General features: G+C 31.7%; 2 protein-coding genes across 2 annotated transcripts in view; both read right to left on the bottom strand.

Moving 5' to 3' along the window:
• LOC148629532 (mutS protein homolog 5-like) overlaps nucleotides 1-19,889 on the bottom strand; it is a 215,906-nt gene that overhangs the window by 124,188 nt on the left and 71,829 nt on the right. The gene's annotated exons all lie outside the window — the stretch shown is intronic.
• Nucleotides 64-17,182, bottom strand: LOC148629538 (uncharacterized). Its single transcript, XM_088553152.1, has 16 exons — nucleotides 17,122-17,182; nucleotides 14,333-14,388; nucleotides 13,595-13,625; nucleotides 13,079-13,162; nucleotides 12,599-12,667; nucleotides 11,825-11,869; nucleotides 11,489-11,584; nucleotides 10,772-10,880; nucleotides 9,811-9,889; nucleotides 7,827-7,989; nucleotides 7,458-7,576; nucleotides 6,222-6,348; nucleotides 4,751-4,890; nucleotides 4,378-4,532; nucleotides 3,777-3,847; nucleotides 64-2,346 (listed from the first exon to the last, which is right to left on the bottom strand). Exons 1-16 carry the CDS (start codon nucleotides 17,138-17,140, stop codon nucleotides 2,291-2,293), a joined length of 1,419 nt encoding a protein of 472 aa, XP_088409278.1. The 5' UTR covers nucleotides 17,141-17,182; the 3' UTR covers nucleotides 64-2,290.

Consider the following 19,889-nt stretch of genomic DNA (forward strand, 5'->3'; position numbering starts at 1 on the left):
TAGCAAGAAAAATAACTACTGTGTGATGTGAGGTACATGTGTGATATAATAAATAAAAACAGATGATTGATTACATGTTTATTAACAAATGAAACCAGCCTCACATAGGAGACCTTATGTTAACATCTGATCATGGCATGGCTACAAGGCATGATTGAAAATTATCATGTTTACAAACATATTGAACTATATATAACTGACGAATGTTACCACATAATGTGAGGGAAATAACTGAATTAAAAGGATGAATTATGTTTTGTGATAACTATACAAAACTGATTCAAATATCCTTTACTCAATTCATCTGATAATAAGGAATTTTCATGGTGTTCAAACAAAAGTTATAAGGCAGTATTAAGTTAGTTTTTGGGCTGCTTATGAAACATTCATTTCTTGAGAATGAAGATTAGAAAACAACAATGTATGTATGTTATACTTCTCTTGAAGAGTTAATTACAACACAGAAAGTTTCCTCATATTAAGTGGTTTCACTCAATAAATAACAGGATCCAGAAATCATAATAGCAAATATTTCTATGGTAAGGTGAAAATAAGAAGTTTTCATCCCTTAAAACTGGACATAGATAACAACAATATGCAGTTGTAGTACCCAATGCTTATGAATCAGCTACACTTAGGAATTTCCAGCATAACTAGTTAATACATTATCTGTGACCATATTTCCTTTAAAAGTTTTAAAAAATATTTTATCAACTATTGTGAATATTAAGACACAAGTGAGAGGAATTTCCTGTGACTGGTACTAAATCTGCCACTGGACAGAAAATATACAAAATGCAGAACAAATATAATTATGTTCCTGTCATGATGAAATTCTTTGTATACAAGTTATCTCCCTTTCATCTATAATGATAATTTTTAATTAATTTACAATCTTCTTCAAATCAGAATCATACATTGTTTGAAACATATATTTTAGATATAGATGTTTACTAATTTACTTGTGGAAAGGAACACATTAATTATTTTACATTATATAATTAATTTTGTACCATGTAAATGAAACATTCTTCTATGAAGCACTTTCTTTAAGAAAATAAAGCACTGAACTTCACGTCATTTTTTAAAACTTACACTTTACAGAAAGTCATTTAGAGACATCTGCAGCATAAAGAAGAAAGAGTGAAACTTGTAACCATAAGTTTACTGTATTTTCCGTAAGTCGATGTGGAGTATAAGTTGAATTGCCTAATTTTGGCCAAAATCAACGAAAAAAGAAAAAAAAAAATTACTAATTATACTAAATAACTAATTATAATTTGAGCCATGTGCCAATGTGTTATGACATACCATAAATGGGTATAAATTTGCATATTAAAGGAACTATAACTCCAAAATACTAAATAATGTCTTTCTAGTTTAAAAAGAGTTTTGTTAAACATATCTTCTAGAGTTTGTTTATATATTTGAACAGTTCCATAGCTTCAAAGTGTTTATCAACATCGTCATATTCATTCATAAAGGATAGCGGCAATGATCCATAATTCAATCAACGGTTTGACTGTTTGAGTGACACCTTTCGTTGATTCAATAATTGCAGTTTACCAAAAATTTGAAATTAAGGCAATCAAAAGTGAAATAAACAAATCTAATGAAAATATTGACTTATAGTGCGGAAAATAAAGTAATCTACAGTTACTTTTTTTCAAATATACAAATATGGAATATTTCTATGGACTATCCAATCAATTAAATTGTACATAAATTACATCAACATTTTAAAACAATAGTAAGCTCACAGGAAAAGATAAAGACTGCATAGAAAGATTTGCCAATAGGCCATCTCAAAGGAAAGCAATAAGCAACAAATCATATTAATTACAGTTAACAATAAAAGCACTAGATAATTCTGTCCAAATCAGAAAGACATCCCTATACCCATAACTGAGAAAACAATGATACTGCTGGAAATATATTTTGATTCAACATTGAATTGTTGAACATGATTTTTATCAAAGAATGTGTTTTTATTAAAATAATTTGGTAATCTTGATTGGCATTGGAATACTGACATCAATACATTTACTCATATCTATGTTATAAACCACATTAAAAGCCATGGCATGGTTTGATATTTTTCCAATGTACAAATGTTCATAATCTATGTTACACATTGCATTGTACTATAAATTCTCCTTAAACAGAGAGTATACAGTCAAATCTCTGACAAAATGAGGTATCACATTCAATTTTACCACCTCCCCTATACTAATGCCAATATGGTATAATCTCCTCTTGGTCATTTCATTCCAACTTTGTCCTGATTTGTTCAGTCTGATTCTGATCTTATTGTCAATGATGAAGATGTACAACTTTCTGATGAGGCTGAAAATAAGTAGAAACATACTTAATTGACAAACTTGCAGTATTTCTAGACTGGTAACTAGCATAAGCTGACCATGTGTTAGGTAGCAGCATGTTTGTTTAACATTTTTATACCCCCACACTAAAGTGGTGTGGTATTATGTGATACCCTCCAAAAAGTTACGTGTCTGTCTGTCTAGAATGGATCAATGAAACTTTTTTTAAACTATGCACAGTCATTTCGTACCATAAAATACAATTTTCAGCAAAATCAGATTGTAGTTTTGAAGGAAGGCCATTTTGAAAATTTGATTGCCCAATTTTTCATCATAACATGGCTGGTTATCCCTTGATGCCCTATTTTTTTCATTTGCATGAATTTTATGAAATACAGTTAAAAATCAAAGGTTGGCAGTTTGGACCTTGACACTGAATTTTTTTTTTTTTTTACTTTGAAGCATAACATTATTTTGCCATAAAAAAATATATGATTCATTGACTAATCATGTTTACAAGACAAAAAAGAATAGCCATCAGCAGTTTTATTTGGATTGACTACAATATAAACACTGTATTTTTCCAAAGTCAGCAGGTAGTGACACTAGAACTAGTAAAATCCTGAAAAGTTTGGGCCAGTATAGGCAAACCAATCATGTGTGATACTGCTCTGAATTAAGGTTGTGATTAAAGACAGGTACAGGATAAGAAGGATAAGAATTTGACCAAAATCATAGTGGTCACTTTTTGGACCCTTATTCATAAATGGTTCCAGTCACAACTCCAAACCAAAACACAAATTCCCGCCATCCTTTGAGTGTATGGCACTTTGGGGTATAATTTCAAAGAGATCCATTCACGTACAGTAAGCTTAGTCCATTTATTATGTAGACATATTGAAAATCTAGTGCCTATTCAGATACTTATTCCTAAATGATTCATATTACAACCCCCAAAAATCAATCCCTGCTCTACTTTTGTGGTATATACATGGCACATTGTGGTACAATAGATATGTGATAGTTATTATATTGTCCAGACATTACAAAAATGCATTTTAGCCCCTTATTGTTTCTTCATTCCTAAACTGTTCTAGGTAAAAAATAAAAAAATAAATCCCGGCCAACTTTTTTAGGTCTGGCACCTTGTCATACATTTTCATAAAGACCAAGAACTTATACGAAATTATAAGTTATTGTCTGGACACAAAATGTCTACAGATGACTACCATGACAACTTGGTACAATTATATGACCATAATAATTTTTTTTGCAGTTGTTTAAATAATCACACAAATATGTTCATTAAATGTGGTTCAAATGTTAGGGTGAATGTGGAATTATAAAGAAAATCCTTCAATCCACTCTTTTTTGTCTGAAAAGAACACAGGTAAAATACTTTATACTCCTACATAACCACATTCCTTAGAGTTATACTACTGTAAACATTATCACCTTCTGTTTCTGGATCTAATACACTGCCATCAGATTCTTCCCTTCTAACACTTGGTCCTTCATCAGATAACCTATTGTACCAAAAATTACAGAATTCTTATACTAATATTGTCTGAATGATTACAGATCTCTTATATTAGTATTCTTTATGAATGAATTTACCTTGGTTTATGTACATGCAAAAATATGACATGACTGTCTTACACTTTGACCAGGTAAATAACACATTGCTACTTTAATCTAGTATAAAGTGCTTCAACATCAAAGGAAAGAGTAATGAATCCAGCACAAGTTAATGCATTAGGTACAACCTGTTCTTAAAACAGTTTTCACAATAAACAAGTAGTGTGAAATCCGAGGCTGGTATAAAAAAAAAAATTTCTGGACATGTAAAAATTCCACTTATATGCCTTGCTGTGTCTTGATCTTTTTAAGTGTTTGAAAGGTAATTTGATTTTTTATCGTAAGTTTTCAAGATTTATAAATTATATTTCAAACCATATCATAGATGATAAACTTAAATGGATGAACTACATGAAGACAGAAATACAGACAACTTCTTTCTATTTGAAGTAGTCAGCATATCATTATTTAGTCTTACCTAGATTTTTTCAGTGTGGATTCATCAGGTGAGGAATCAATATCAACTTTACGTTTAGGTGTAGGTTTAGATTTAGTATCTTCTTCTCTCATACGCTGCTGTTGTATTCTCCAATCTACAGCTCGTATTATATTGTCACTATCTTTGAGACTTGTCTGAAATTTTTGAAGACTTACAAAATGTATTCATATAATAGTAGAAATATTGTTTTTTCAGCAATTTTGTTTTCTTTGTGTGAGAAACAGAAAACTTAGCACAAATAACACTTATTAGCTAATGTGCCGTGGGCCATTACTTTCAAACATAAAATCATCAATAAAAATGTATTAATGGTTTTCATTACATTATACAGAATTATAAAGAAATAACTTACATTTATGAGAAAGACTTTGATACCCTCATCACCATCTGTTGCTGTTATTCTGAGACTTTTCTGACTGGCCCTTTCTATCGTCATACCAGCCCAGATTTTTGTATTTAATATCACACGCAAACTTCCTTGTGTTCTCATTACTACAAAAGAAAAATATGGATGTGAAACTTGGTCTGCACAACAGTCAGATGTTCTAGCATTCTAGACAGGAGAGCTTGAGTGTGAAAACCCAAGTAGTTTTACATGTGACATATTGAGTTTAAATACACAGAGGAAAAATGTGACATATTACTATTTTAATAATAAAGCTATACATGAAAAAAAGTTCTCCTCATTTTGAGTACATGGTAGCATTCCTATTTGTTTTAGTGGTCTAATAAAAACAAAAACAAAAATGTTATTATTGCATCTATTATTTATTTAGTGTTAGACAAGGGTCCGGAAATTTTGACAGCCCATGTCGGACATTTTATCAAATTTCAGCAGACATTTGTGTCAGTCTTTCACCTGCCTTGATCGAGAAAAAAACTTTAAAAATTAAAACCCTTTTTGCAGTTATTTGAAGATAAATATTGGAATTTGTGTTATTCCATCACGTACCCTGTCTTTTACAAAATGAATGAGTTCGGTTTCGACCACACATGGACGTTCTGACATGTAAACAAAACATCATGTCTCTCAGACTTTTTCATCACATTAGCAAACAGCCGAAAAGTTCCAAGTGATGAAAAAAATGATGATTATTTTAAAAATGAAAATCACAAATATATTTTGTATATTGATTTGAATGGTTTGTTGACTTCTGTATTAAAAAGATTCAATCGATGAATTAATCATAGTTTCAGCACCATGTGCTTTCGTTACAAGTGAAAAATCGGCGGGAAAATGGATCTGTCAATCTTTTTCTTATTTGAATCAAGTAATGTATGAAAATTCTCCGAGTCACTTCAGTTAATTCATATACGCAATGGTGCTGCACGTGTAGCGTTAATTATGCAATCAACTAATCAGTTACAGGTAAAACCGCAATCACAGGTGGCTGCACATCGGCTAATATGAATATTAACGTACACATGTCAAATAATTTCCAATAAACAATTAGGAGACAGACAGACAGGCTATTTATAAAGTAATAAAACCACGCTGACTAATTTATAAGGGTTGATACATTTTTTTATGTCCAATATTTGAAAATGGTTGTCGGACATTTGCAAAATTTGTCGGTCAATGACCGGCATTTTTTACTGTTTCCGGATCCTTGGTGTCAGATCATAAAAAGGTGGTAAAGATGAATTTCAACCTCATTGTCAAGATTTACACCTTTAATTAACAAAAGAGAGACATAATACAAATATTTGAGTTAGTATTATAGCAACAGTGAAGAATATAAATGACCTTTACATTCTACAATTTTCTCTGGCAAGTCTTGACCAATGCAAGACCTACATATAATGAATTTCAGTTTATTTACCTAATCGAGAATGAAATTCAGTTCCATTATCTGATGAAGTTCTCAAATCATTCAACCGTAAAAGTCCTCTACCTCTTTCTATCCAATTTTGATTTGCACTGTCGAATACAAATAATTTACCAGTTGCCTACAAGTATAAAAGATTTTGTACAGTAAGAGTTGCAATTGTTTTGAAATCAGGAAGTTAATCCATTTACTGTGGGAATGATCGGCACTGCTGAAGAACACTGTTTGTATACAGGAACATTCTCTCTTCTTTATTTTATTAAGAATTTCAAATAATGCTGCAAATGCTGTATTATAGATTTTCTGTCTATTGATTTTTAATATTCAAGAGTAAGTGTTGTAAGAATCAGGCAAAACTGGAAAATCAGAAATATGCATGTGAAAACCCCACCGATCAGAAACATGCATGTCAAAACCCCACCGATCAGAAACATGCATGTCAAACCCCACCGATCATAAACATGCATGTCAAAACCCCACAGATCAGAAACATGCATGTCAAAACCCTACAGATCAGAAACATGCATGTCAAACCCCACTGATCAGAAACATGCAAGTGAAAACCCCACCGATCAGAAACATGCATGTGAAAATCCCACCGATCTGAAACATCCATGTCAAACCCAACTGATCAGAAACATGCATGTCAAAACCGCACCAATCAGAAACATGCATGTCAAACCCCACCGATCAGAAACATGTATGTCAAAACCCCACCGATCAGAAACATGCATGTCAAAACCCCACCGATCTGAAACATCCATGTCCAACCTCACTGATCAGAAACATGCATGTCAAAACCCTTAGATACTCCCTTGAATAGTTAATTAAGAGCAGAGTTCCCATAGAGGTACTCTATAGGGACTGATTTCAGTCAGTCATCTGTGGAAGTGATCAATTCAGGAAATACAGCAGTTTTTAATGAAATCTTAGCAATGACCTGGGACATTTCATTAGATAAGACCTCTCTAGCTCATACCTCTGACCTCTTACAGATTACATCAGACTCATAGTAGTAACTCCCTATACCTGAAGTACACCATATTCAACCTTTTATAAGTTAATAGGAATCATCCATACCCATAATAAATTGGATTCTCCCTTGATAAGTTAATAGTAAACACCCATACCCGTAGTATATTGGATTATCCCTTGATAAGTTAATAGTGAACCCCCATACCAATAATACATTGGATTCTCCCTTGCTAAGTTAATAGTAAACACCCATACCTGTAATACATTAGATTCTCCCTCTTCTCCTGTTTTAATCTCCACTTCTTTTAATTCTGTTTTTCTCTCATATTTGGCTTGAAATTCCCTGGCTGATTCTTCTAATGATTTGGCTTTCTCTGTTGAAAAAAGGATAGGTCTTTTTTCATAAAACAAGTCCATTAATACATATCTTGTGCAGTGATCCATGAAGACCAGTTGTCAATAGCGGAAGTGACAACACTATCTTAATTATTTTGTGAACAAATAAAAACCTCTCCAAAAAAAATTATGGCAACATACCTCATAATTTGATATTCCCTCAACTTCAAGTATTTGATATGATAAAAAGATAATTAACTACTTCGTCCTCCATGTATTGATACTGACCTACACACTTTCCAGCATCTGCCTCATCATCTGATGTGTCTTTATTATTATCTTTAGTATCAGGACTAGTGGTGGATTGGACAACTCTGTCTGCTAAATTCTGACCAAATACAAACTGACCAGAACCCTCAGAATCACCCTTCTCTGGTGATGGTTTTACACCCTGAAATACAAAGAAAATTAAAGTGTAATTGCAAAGGTGTTCAAAGCTAAACAGAATAGCAACTTGCAGTGCAGCTGCAGATGGCTGAAAGATGTGGATTTGAAAAGCATCAAGTCAAACCTGATTTTATGAAGAACAATATGGAACAGAAACTGGCAAAAAATAAAGTCAATATACAGTAAACAAGACCAATACATGTCTGGACCTGCATCACAGTCATATATTTGTCAGCATATATGTACCTTAGTGTGGGTTACTAATTTTCTAAGTAATGTACTTATGGATAGCATATAGTGCTGAACAAAAGGCTAAGTTAAACAGACTTAAATATGTAAGTCAAATTTTTAATTAAATTTCTCTATAATACAAGGTACACATTTTTAATGTGAATATAAACACTGTGCAAAATTTAAACAATACTGGTTTAATACTTTTTGAGTTGAAGATTACACAAAGAAGGTGAAATAAACTACTGGTCCCTCACAATACTCAATGACCGCCACATTTGTTGTTTAATCCAAAAAATTAACTATCAAAATTTTATGAGACAAAATGCTTTTTGGATAAAGAAGCATATCATCGACACACAATACGAACTTCTGGTTTTCAGTCTACATTCAAATCCGGGATAACAGTAAAAATCACTGTGTAGGTAAACAAATACTATACAGGTGTAACTTTGGTACGCATAATTGATTGGTTATTATGGGACCGAATTCCTGTGGAAAAACAACAAACTGACATCCGGCTGACAGAGTAGAAATTTCTACTGGACCTAGCATCCAATATGTCCTACAGTATGATCGGTTTGAGGGAATTTGAAAACTCTGCACATGAAAAATTCATAAATCGTTCCCCACTTAGTTACATACTCCTGTAACTTAAAAAGTTTTCACATGATTTCTACCAAATGTATACAGACTGTTTGACCATCATAAGAAACAACCATGTAATGTTTTAAGAAATTTGGATAAGTTCTCAAATCATGGTGAAAAATGAGTAAAAAACATTCTGCCTCCTTCAAAAACTCAATAACTTGAATATAAAATATTGAACCATCACCAAAAAGTATACAGATCGTTAGATTAATGGAACAAACAAGTGTGTAAAGTTCTCAGCAATAACCATAAATTGTTTTTGAGATACGGTGTGACGTGAAAAAACACCCCTTCCCCCACCTATTTTAGTTACAAAGTCCTGCAACTGGAATAGTTTTATCTGATTTTCACCATAAAATATAGAGACCATTAGACCACCATAAGAAACAACTGTTTTAAGTTACAAGAAATTTAAATAAGTGGATCTCAAGTTACAGTGAATAATGTTTATTGCAGACAGTCAGACATTTGTATGCCATAATATGTCCCATCAAAATTTTGACGGGTTTTTAAAAAATATATCAAGCTTCTCCATAACAGGAGGTGCACATCTTCAATAAGTATATAATTACTGTGGAATATTAGAATAATACTGGTTTACTAGATTACACAAAGTAAGTAAACATGATGGAGAGATGGAAGGAGCTGAGCGACTATTACACCTGCTTTCACTGTTGGTGATGCCAGTAAAAAATAAAATGTTATGGTAAAAAGCTGGATTTGAATAGAAAAAAAATTCACTTTTAAGGTAATAAAAATATCAATATAATATTTAGAGAAACTTACTTGAAGTAGAAGTAAGAATTTTTGTCTGAACAACGTGGTTCATCTGGCAAAATCTACTAAATATTGATTTGATGTGGCCTTATATTTAATGAACTGACAATACACATTGTGTGATCAGTTTTAGAAAGCCATAAACAGATGAGTGACTGTTACTTACCGTGACTCTTTCATTTAAGTTAGTACCAAAAATGAAATCATTTTTCCCTCCTCCATCATCAGTTGTGGAGTCTGGTGCACTGAAACATTCAAATTAAATCAATGTACTTGAGAAAAACACTCAACCTGTTTATGTGTAAGCTTCAGATGGATCTCCTTAATCTTAGATGAAACTTAGAAAATAAAAGAACAGCATTCCAATGTCAAAAAAAAAAAGTGCAGAAAAGTTTAAAATCACTGAAATTTTCCAAGTCCAGGGACCATAACTTCCATAAAAATCAATCAAAAGTAACCAAAGTCAAACTTAATCTCTAACTTCTCATAGTAAGACTTCATACAAAAGATAAAAGCAATTCTTAAAAGCATTTAAAAAAAAGTGCGTAAAACTGTAAATTCACTGAAATTTTCGAAGTCCAAGGGCCATAACTTCCGTAAAAATTATTCAACCTTAACCAAAGTCAAAATTAATCTGTAAATCTTCATAATAAGGCCACATACCAAAAAACAAACTTATTTGGTAAAAGCATTACAAAAAAGTGCAGAAAGCGCAGACAGACGGATGCCAAGCATTTCCATGTCCCCGTGCGACGCGTCGCAGGGTACAATTGATTGATTGTTGGGGTTTAATGCCTGAGCAGCAATATTTCAGCTATATTCAGGTATAAATTACTGTTAAGTATTCTTTGTACATGTATAAGTAAGACTGCCCTTTTCCTTAAGGCACTGATTAAGTTGTATTTCATATTATTCTAAATTAATCATTCATATAATAAACATTTTGAAACACTTTGTAATATTTTTTAAAATCATTCAGAATGTACAGCACTGCTTATAAGGGTTTTCTGAGGAACCTACTAAATACATGAGTACCATATCTCATTTTTTGTCAGTTCAAAATGATTATTTCATTGTTGTTCAACCTGCAACATAATTTTTTTTTATTAAACATATCTCTCACATACCTAGAAAGAGCTGTGGCAAAGTAATTTTCTTTTGTTATAAAATCTGTAGCCCCTGGTGGCTTTTCATGGTTGACTGATTCTTGATTTTCTTTTTGTTCTTGCTGTGAATCTTAAAAACAAATAGTCTTCTGAAAGAATCTATCTAATATTAAAAAACTAATATCTGTGACAAATACTAAGACCTTTTGCTTGTGAAACAGCAAAAACATAACTGCAAATGCATCTTACCAAGTAATATTGTTGTTAAAGATCTAGTACTAAATTTCAAGGCTACTGAAAACAGCATCAAATCACAAATAACCATTGATCACCTAGGAAACAGAATAATGGCTGATTTAACAATGCAAACATGGGATGCTAAATCAGGAAGTCACTGGGTTTGAACAATTGTAAAGAAAAATAGTTAAGTTCTTTTAAATTTTACTTGGGAAGTAGATTTAAAACACAGTTAGAGGCAAAAAAATATTTTGCTGGGTTTCTAGGCAATTGACGTCCAGTACGTTTTAGAGTAATTGTAAGAGCATACAGTGGTATACATTAATATATCAGTCAAAAAGACTTTAAGAGGCTGTGTATAAAAACAAAACCATTCTAGCAAGAAATGGGACAGGTGGTCGACGCAAAACCCCTATCCAATTTCAATTTGAACTCTTGTGATTGGATTTACAGGTAATGCACAATTTTACATCCTCATGTTTTCTTAGTAGGAAGCTATACCTTTCTGTTTGAGTGTTTGAACTTGAGCAGACAATGCTGATGGTCGCAACAGACATTTTGTGGGACTGGCTGTACTATCTGTTTTGTTTAACATTCCTGCAAAAGACATTAAAAATGTTGTCTTAAATCACACAGTAGATACCTAATCATGGTAAATTGTACAGAAAAAAAGAGAGTAATGCATGTATTTGCAATGTCCACTTTGTGTCTAAAATCCATACTTTGCTTAAAATATGCAACAACTAAATGAAAGAACATTCCTTATCATAAATGTGATCTGTGAATTTTTGGCTGTAGTCTACAATACTCATTTTATTTTTATCACATTTTACTTACCAAGGCGAGATGGTGCTAAGATTGAAGACTTTTGAAATCTGTCATCTGAAAAGAGTAATAAAAAAAATTAAATGTAGATATGCACAATAACTTCATTTCTGGCCAACATACAATGCACGAGATGTACAGTGCACTAATAATGTTCCCACATTGTTATAATATATGCAGTTCTTCATACAGAAAAAAATATTCAAAAATGTACAGATTAACGACAATTTCTCAAATTCATTCTTAACTGCTGAATTTTATATGTGATTTATATTGTATTTTCCTTTTTCTTATATTAAAGTGCATATATTGAAATCTATTTTTTTTTATTTTTGCATATACATGTATCTGTGATGGGGGAATAAAAAAATACATATACACGTATACTAATTGGAATACCTGCACAATGCAAAAAAAAAAGAAGCTTCCTTGCTTGAAGAAAATTATCCTATGATTTGCATGGACAGAAGAATACCATTGCATTTGTATAAGAAAAAAAATAAAAACAGATGGGTTGACAGTCATATAACTATATGAAAAGCTAATTCCCATTAAATAGGTAAGTAGTGTACAAATAATAAAAACACTGTTGGGGGAATTATTATTGACAGGCAACAAATCAAATTACGATTCCTAAATTAAACATATTTTCACTTGTGTATACATCTAAATTAAAAAAAAATGATTTAAGTTGTATGCCCAAGGCAATAAATTAACTGAAAATATCATACTGAAGTCAAAATAGCCCAACAAGACCAATTTAAAAGTTTAAATATCAAGCATTACCTGAAGAACTAGCAGGACCTCCACCCTTTAGTCCTGCACTAAATGATAACCTACTAGGTGTTAGATGAACTGAAACAAGGAAGAGAGATCTCAATTAATACAGAAAACTTTTACCAATAGCTTAGACCTCTAGTTGTTCATTTAACAAGTCATTCTGAACTACAAGACACCTTGTATAATCATTCATGTACATGTATAACTTAATTTTTTAGTTTGTTTAAGTATGAACAGGTACAATGTGGTTGTATTATATCCTTTTTGTACCGAACATCTTAATTTTTCATATGAACGCAAAGTCACACTTTTATTTTGGGAGCATTCTCTTAAACTACATTTGTATGGAACAAAACATCTATTTATTTAGAAAGGTTATGGAAGTTTGACATGTAAATAAATGTAGGATTTTTTGGGGGAATATCTCCCAAAAATGATTAGATAAGCATGAGGAAATTACATATCATATATTGTAACTTTACGAACCTGAAGCAGCATGAGAAGTGGATGAGGAAACGATATCTGTTTTTATTCCTGGTCTTGAACCAAAAGGATTAGGAGTGGGTGTGGCTGAAACATAAACAGAACATTTTCAAAATTATATATATATATACACATGTATATGGGCAAATGAAATCTATTAAAAAAAAAAACCATATTACTACATGTACATAATGTATGTACAGTGTATTGAGCCTCTTTTATGAGAAACTTCATTAAAATTTATGAACCAGTTTGAAAAGATTTGGGGCATCCTGTTAATGTATCTCCCAATTTGAATCCTTAAACAAAACAGATCTATGTTACAACATGCACAACTCAAGATTATAAACTCCTGTAATGTTAAGTTTCAGTTAACTTAGGAATTTAAGAACATGCACTAAAGAATTACCATAAATGGGTAGAAAAAAACTCGACCATAGTTAACCAGGCATTGCATAGGGTATAATAACAACAACAAAATTTTAAAAATAATTAAAAGTTGTTAAGAATGGTACATACCTTGAAACCCTGAACTTGTTGTGTCTGGCTCCTGAAACATTTGAATAAAGCATTTGAAAATATCTGAATAGCAAAAAACTTTACTTGTAAAAAGTAATTTTGTAAATGTATATCAAACTTGAAGTTCTCTTTTAAGATGTCCTGACAATGAACAGATGATCAGAGAAAAAATTCAAGTAGAAAGAAAGAAAACTAGGTGATCCTTAAAATACAATTATTTTTATTGAACCGTCTGAAAAGCTTACATATTCATTTGTAATAGACCCTTTTGTGGTAAGTTGATGAGCATGCTCAATATACACTTTCGCGAGGCAGGGCTTGGGTAGAACAAAAGAATTTTCCTCACGGAAATGTATATCGAGCATGCTCTATGCATGCTCATAGACTAACCCATCGTTAGCACAAAAGGGTTTGAATGTTTTTGCTACCAGGATGTAATTATCATATTATTGTGGCCTTAATCAAATCTGACGCTTACCCTACCTATGCATCTGGTCCATGCTCCCAATTTTTAGCGCAGCCTAAGTTGCTTATTTACTTCTGTTTCTTTGAACAAGTTTTTTTCTTTAGTTATTTCATGTTCTATGTTGTCTGTGTCTATTTTCCATGTCTATTCATTAACCTTTGAATTGAATATTCAAATCTATGGTTCCCTTGATTTCCCCTTAAGCTTGACTGACAAACTAGTACTCACAAACTTACTTATTGACTACTCATATGGATATATGTAGGACTTACATTATCTTTTTTCTGTTCAGAAGATTCTTCCTCCGTCTTCCCATCAGTGGTAGATTCTATACAGAGAATGAACAAATACATATACACAATACAATATATGTCATGACATAAGTTGGAATCATATGCACTATTTTCTAGTCCAGTTGTCTATAATCTCTATATTTTGAGATAGGATACTTATTTTCTTTCAATGATATAAAGAGAGAAATTATCTATGATTATGTGGCCTGGGCTTCCAGCCTGAAATTCTGTATTTTAACCCTAAGCACTTGATTCAAGAGACATGCATAAAAGTAAACATAATATTGTCTCAATACTATGATACCATTTCATAGCAATGTTGAATTCTGATTTTAGATTAAGAGACAGTTTTAAGACACTTGATAGGCTTGCATTCCAAATATACTCCAACCCAAATGTTTGATGTCTAGAAGAGAACTTAGTGTATGGGAGGGAATACATTATAAAACAGATTACAGTTGAATGAAAACAGATGTTTAACATCAGAAAAAAGTTGGTAAAAGGGTAAAGTCATTATATAACTCTACTTAATATTCATTGTACAAAAACTTCAACATAAACTGTTATTTGCATTTATTTACAGTTAAGTTTCCTATGTACATGTAATTGTTAAATTAATAAAGAGTTGAATGTTTCATTTTTGATGTTTCATTGAAGCCTGTAAAAGCTTTGACTGCAGCACATTTTCAATGAAGCGTGCTAGCACTTCATGTCCAAAATACATAACCAGCGAGACCTGTCACCTAACAATATAAGCCTCACTTTGATGTAACCATAACATGTAGGTTAGGGCTACATTTTGAAAATTAGCAGTTCTGATTCTCATTCAGTCTAAGCTCAGTATGATGCTTATTAAATTCACACATGTAAAGTCACCATGATATTTTCTGTGAAATAGCTTAGAATGTTATTAAGATTAAAGATTTCCAGTTGCACATGTACTTTTAAAAATCTGTTGTACTGCAACTGTTCTATTTGAGTAGTCAAAACACATTGACCATCTAAAATTCTGTTGCAGTTTAAAGACAATAACAGTGTACGGACATGACAAAAACTTTGATATATACAAATTCAATTTGAACCAGTGAGTCTCACACTTTCCTTTGATTCTAAGCCTCATCGAATTCGATATATATCAATTTTATAGTAAGTCAGTGCACTGTTATTATCTAATATATCATGGAACAAAAAGTAGTATATCATATGGACTCACCTGCTCAATATTAAATATTTTGGTTTTTTTTATTGTTACAACATGTAAATAAAAAAGCATAATAACCTCCATGTGATATTGTTTTCATTTTTGTCATGTTTCATTTCGGTGTTAGCAGTAGAAGGTAGCCATGTAGCCAAATGCTAGATGAGCTTGAATGAGGCTAATTAAATTTTGTGGATGGCCTATTCAAATACAAATTAGCCACAGCATTTTCCTATTCCTTAATTTCTATAATAGTGTAGTTTATGCAAACTTTCCACAACCGCTATCAAAGCAATTTACAAGTCCAAAAATGGATAAGAGTGAAAGTGCAACTTGAGTCTCTGTAGCATGCAATATTTGCAATTAAAATATTAATATTTTTACATAGGCTTGGGGGAAGAGTCACCCTTTGAACAAAAGGTACATTTGTACATGTAAATTACAGTTACTGTGAAAAATAGTTCTTTTGAAGGAGAAAATATACATATTGCCATCTTAACTTCCTTTTCCACAAAAGACATCATGTATGCAATTTTACTCGATACAATCAGTCAATTCTTGTACATGCCATATTGTTGCGTTAACAAAAATAGTTTTGTTCAGTCATCTGCAAATTCCTTTATTTCCAACTAAAATGATTCATGTTTTCAATACATCATTTCAGTATATGTACATGTGATAGCAGAATAATTTTGTAAATGACAAACTGTAAAAAAATATCCGAAGTCACCATCTTATCGAATTATATTTTTTTTCAAAGCACCAGAAGCTGATAGTGACGCCTCAGTTTGGGAAATGATTATAAACAAGTATACTCCTCAGAGTGTAGATCCCACTGTTTTCAAGACAGAAGCAATACTCGCCAATCTGTTCACCGTAATTGTATTCCTCTATGAACATCGTTGTATGATAGCTCATTTTAGTGAGCAAAATAACAACAATTTGTCAGACGTTTCTTCATAAATTTTGGGCATGCAATTGTTTCACAGGAGCGTACGAAACAGATTGGCGAGAATTATTTGCAGGCAAGAACTACTGCTTGACCAGTATGTCACAGGTGACATAACACCCTTTCAGAAACTTACATCTCAAATAGATAGATGAAATTATTGTTTTCTCTAACCTAACTAAGTGGTAGCAGGGAAATCAAAATCTCACCTCTATTTCAGATAATGATTGAGCACTGATCAGACAAGTCTGCATAATAGGGTTTCTATCAGTATCCAAAAAAAAAAAAAGAATGCAACACAGAATGTACTGCATTTGTCTTGCATGTCCAATTCAAATGATTAAATAACAAGTAAAATAGGAAGAAAATTCTCACTTCAACAGTCGTGAAGATCAAAAACTTGAAATAATTAGCAAAACATCAACATATTTGTCAACATAGGATACCTATCAGACAGGCGAAATGACAGCTTCAATTTTGCAACATACGGGCTAAAAATAGCATTCTTGAAGATGAATTCAAACAGAAAACATTGTGTTATACACAGTCAGATAGAGTTGTAGACCCAAAGATCTGTAACAGCAAGGATAATAGAAGAATTCGCAAGAATTTGGCGCTCACCTGGATAAACATCCGCCATGATATCTCGTCTGCAAAGGGAAATAATCCAAAAGGTAAAGATTGCAATGCAGTCATTTATTATAAATTAGATATGTCTGCACAATTTTTTACAAAGAAATAGGGGAGTCTGCTATTTAACCATGAAATATTTTATTTATTTTAAATTAAAATATAAAGATTGCAATGCAGTCATTTATTATATGATAAGATGTTCACAAGACAAACATTTTATTCTATAATGTATGAAAGTTTATTTATAAAACAATGAGATATATCATTATTTTAATTGTTTAAACAGCTTTAGGAAGCAGTTGTGGAAAAAATCTCCTGTTTGTTTTCATACTAAATTTTCCTTCAATTGAAAGATACTTTTTAAAGACATTTCTGGAGTAAATTGGAGCAGGGAGCGTATATTGTCTTTGTTCAGAGCAAAATTACCACTGTATATAAACAGAGGCAGATCCAGTATATCAGGTTATGGGTAGAATAGAATTAAATGCCAAGCCAAGTGAGTTAGAAAAAATTGGGGATAATGTTTGTGTTAAATCAAAATTTCATGGAAAAAATTTAAAATTTCTAAATTTTACGGGGTATATGCCTGGCACAAATAAGCTGCTGTATGATCCTTATATCAGCACCTGGCAACTTCCATGTAATTATTATTCTTTGTATTTAATTTCAGATTTTAATCCATCAGCAATGTTTGCCTTTGAGTTGATGACTTTGGTCAAGGTATACTTTTTACAAAACTTGAGAAGTATTTTTATACAACTCTTGTGAATCATTATCAAAATATCAAATATCAAAAAGATACAACAGCTTTTACTTAGTTAAACAGTTAAAACTATGAAATGCTTGCTTCTAGCCCCATTTTAAAAAACAGTTGGAGCCATAACCCCCCAAAATCAATACTTTCCTTTCTTTTATGGTTTACCATATTGTAAATTTTATCTAAATCCTGCTCAACAAACTAGAAATTTTGTTACTGCATGAAAACCATGGATGTGGAAACCAATGCCGTAATAACAATTAAGGTCTTGCCTTTCATGGCAGGTGAGACAAAATGTAAAAACAAATAGAACTTGATCAAACTAGAAACTTCTAAAGGGAAAAAAGTATATGTAGTTGCAGTGTCCAGTTGTCACATGATCTAACCTGTTCTAATTAGTGTTACTTTTTATATAGATTAATAAATTAATTTGAGATAAATACAGTAATCCGATTGGTTAAAATAATTTTGTTATATCTCAATGGATAAAAAAAATATTGACATGCCCGTATTCAGTAGAATTCAGAGCTACTTTTCTTGTGTTTAAAGATAAAAATACGTTTTAAAATTAATTTATAAGAATTGGCTATGATAAAAATTTTGTCTATTAAAAATTAACATAAATTTTCCATGTGCATATTTTGTTTATCCCACTCCGTGCAATAAACAATATGCACATGGAAAATTTATGTTATTTTTCAATATTTCAATAGACGAAATATTTATCATAGCCAATTCTTAATTATTTTTATGTTATGACACATAGAATCCAAGCTTATCAGTAATCAAAATGACTGAAATTTCTCTAACAGGTGCAACTTATAGAACATATTTCACAATCTTTAAAGAAGTTTGTTTTCTATTTAAAGTGTCAAATATTATATTTTATTTTATTTTATTATTCAAATATTTACACCATTCCCTCCTCTTTGATATGGTGTCATTTTTAAAATTAAGCGGTTATTACACACATGCAATTGCACAGTTCAAGAGTGTAAGTTTCAAGTGAAGAAGCTTTTCTTTTATCAACTAAAAGGAAATGAAAAATTGAAATTTTATTGAAACTTCTTTGATGATGAATAGTCCAGTAACCAAGTATAAAAACTATCAGTGAGATAGAAATTCTGATAAGGAAGGAGGGGTGCTGAGAGGGCACTTCGACTGATTGTCTATATGATCAACCATACTTATCAAACATAAAGGTGGACAGTCCTCACTTGAATCTGCCTTTGACAAAGTGTCATCTAGCCATATATGAAAGAATATACAATTGTTAGGACATAAATCAAAAGAAACATTGTGTTAACCACATCATAAAAACCAGCTAACAACTTTTCTTTTGCACTTAAAATTGTTTTAAAATTTCATTCCAATCAGTTACATCATACTCAAGTTGTTCCATAAAAACTGTTTACAACTTAAGCTCTTCAATGGCCCTTTTTCATAAACACTTGAAATCAAAACTCCAAAAAGCAATACAGCCTTTCTCAAGTGATAATTGAGAAGCACAGTCTTAAAGTTTCGTGTAAATAAATCTAAAAATCATTTTTTAAAATTATTGCATGAAAACCTTTTATTTACTGATGCCAACAACACTGACCACACAGATGACGACCTCATCATACATTATTCAACCAAAATTTTTCTGGAATTTTTGCTGAACACAGATGCCCCACCTGTAACAGAACCTTATAGTGAGCTTGCTTCACATACGCCACTTGCACTCATATTTGACACTCAGTTCCAGAAAGAGATCAGATGTTAAAGAATTTCTGTGAAAATAACCACATGCAGGTTTTTTTTTGTTTCATATACTATGTTCAAGTTTGACAGAAATCCAACCAAATGAATGCTGGACAAGCAAAATTCCACGATTTATACCAAGAAGGTCCTTTTTTTTTTTTAAAAACTAATCCCAACCAAGCTTTTATGATTACCAGCATTTAATCCAACTTAACTATATTGATAATGTATCATGTTGTAGTATAACCCTGTAAGC

Source organism: Perna viridis, chromosome 1 (genome assembly GCF_037379345.1).
Source record: "Perna viridis isolate PV_CMFRI_1.1 ecotype Kerala chromosome 1, ASM3737934v1, whole genome shotgun sequence".
Taxonomy (NCBI): Eukaryota; Metazoa; Mollusca; class Bivalvia; order Mytilida; family Mytilidae; genus Perna; species Perna viridis.

Bases quoted from the DNA above. Each gene is read 5' to 3' on its own strand.
- LOC148629538 (XM_088553152.1), bottom strand. The intron at 13,626-14,332 runs GTAAGTCCTACA...CAAATGTTTCAG, and splicing joins CTGAACAGAAAAAAGATAAT to GAGCCAGACACAACAAGTTC. The intron at 6,349-7,457 runs GTATGGGTGTTT...TTATACTTGTAG, and splicing joins GAGAATCTAATGTATTACAG to GCAACTGGTAAATTATTTGT.